At 66.2% G+C, this 615-nt stretch overlaps 1 protein-coding gene across 2 annotated transcripts in view; it reads left to right on the forward strand.

Moving 5' to 3' along the window:
- The first annotated feature begins 38 nt into the window (after nucleotides 1-38).
- The window catches only part of Echdc2 (enoyl-CoA hydratase domain containing 2), a 24807-nt gene continuing 24230 nt past the window's right edge, over nucleotides 39-615 (forward strand). For both annotated transcript variants that reach the window (XM_008828422.2, XM_008828423.2), the window contains exon 1: nucleotides 39-313. In XM_008828422.2, coding sequence (XP_008826644.1) covers nucleotides 190-313 — 124 coding nt within the window. In that variant the 5' untranslated portion in view covers nucleotides 39-189. The remainder of the gene's footprint in view (nucleotides 314-615) is intronic.

A 615-nucleotide genomic window follows, 5' to 3' on the forward strand; every position in this document is an offset into this window, starting at 1 on the left:
AGCCTGCCCGCATCACGTGGAGAAGCTCAGCTATCTGGCCAGTCTGGGGTCTGCAGGGGAGCAGTCGGTGCGGCCGCTTTGCCCATAGGTGGAGCACTCTGCGAGGGGTTGCCCGCGGCTGGAACCGCAAGTTTGTTTCCAGCTGAGCGGAGCCCTGCGCCACCTCCTCAGCCCGAGCCCCGAGCCCCGATGCTGCGCGCCCTGCCCCGTGTGCTGCGCCTCCAGCGCCCCTGGACGTCCCTAGGGACCCGCGACTGCGCCTCCCACACAGGACGCGAGATCCAAGTGCGCTCCCTGGCAGGTCCCGACCAAGGTAAAGGCGCGGCCTGGGCGGACGTAGCAGGGCAGGGGCCTGCACCGAGACAGGCCGGTGGGCACCGTATGCCACCCGGAGCTTTGAGGACTGGATCTCAAATCACTCGCCTCCGTGTCTAGGGTCCCAAGCTGCCACGGGCCCAAGAGGTGGCTGCCAGACTGTTGGTGGGACTTTGCCAATAATCATTCTGGCCCTTTGGTGGCCTAGGGCAGTGTGGAAGAACAGAAGAGTCGCTCAGGTGGCCCTGGAAGCCAGGAACTCCGGGTTGAGTGCCCTTTTCCAGCCCCCCACCCTACCCC

Source organism: Nannospalax galili, unplaced genomic scaffold, assembly GCF_000622305.1.
Source record: "Nannospalax galili isolate Female #2095 unplaced genomic scaffold, S.galili_v1.0 scaffold713, whole genome shotgun sequence".
Lineage (NCBI taxonomy): Eukaryota > Metazoa > Chordata > Mammalia > Rodentia > Spalacidae > Nannospalax > Nannospalax galili.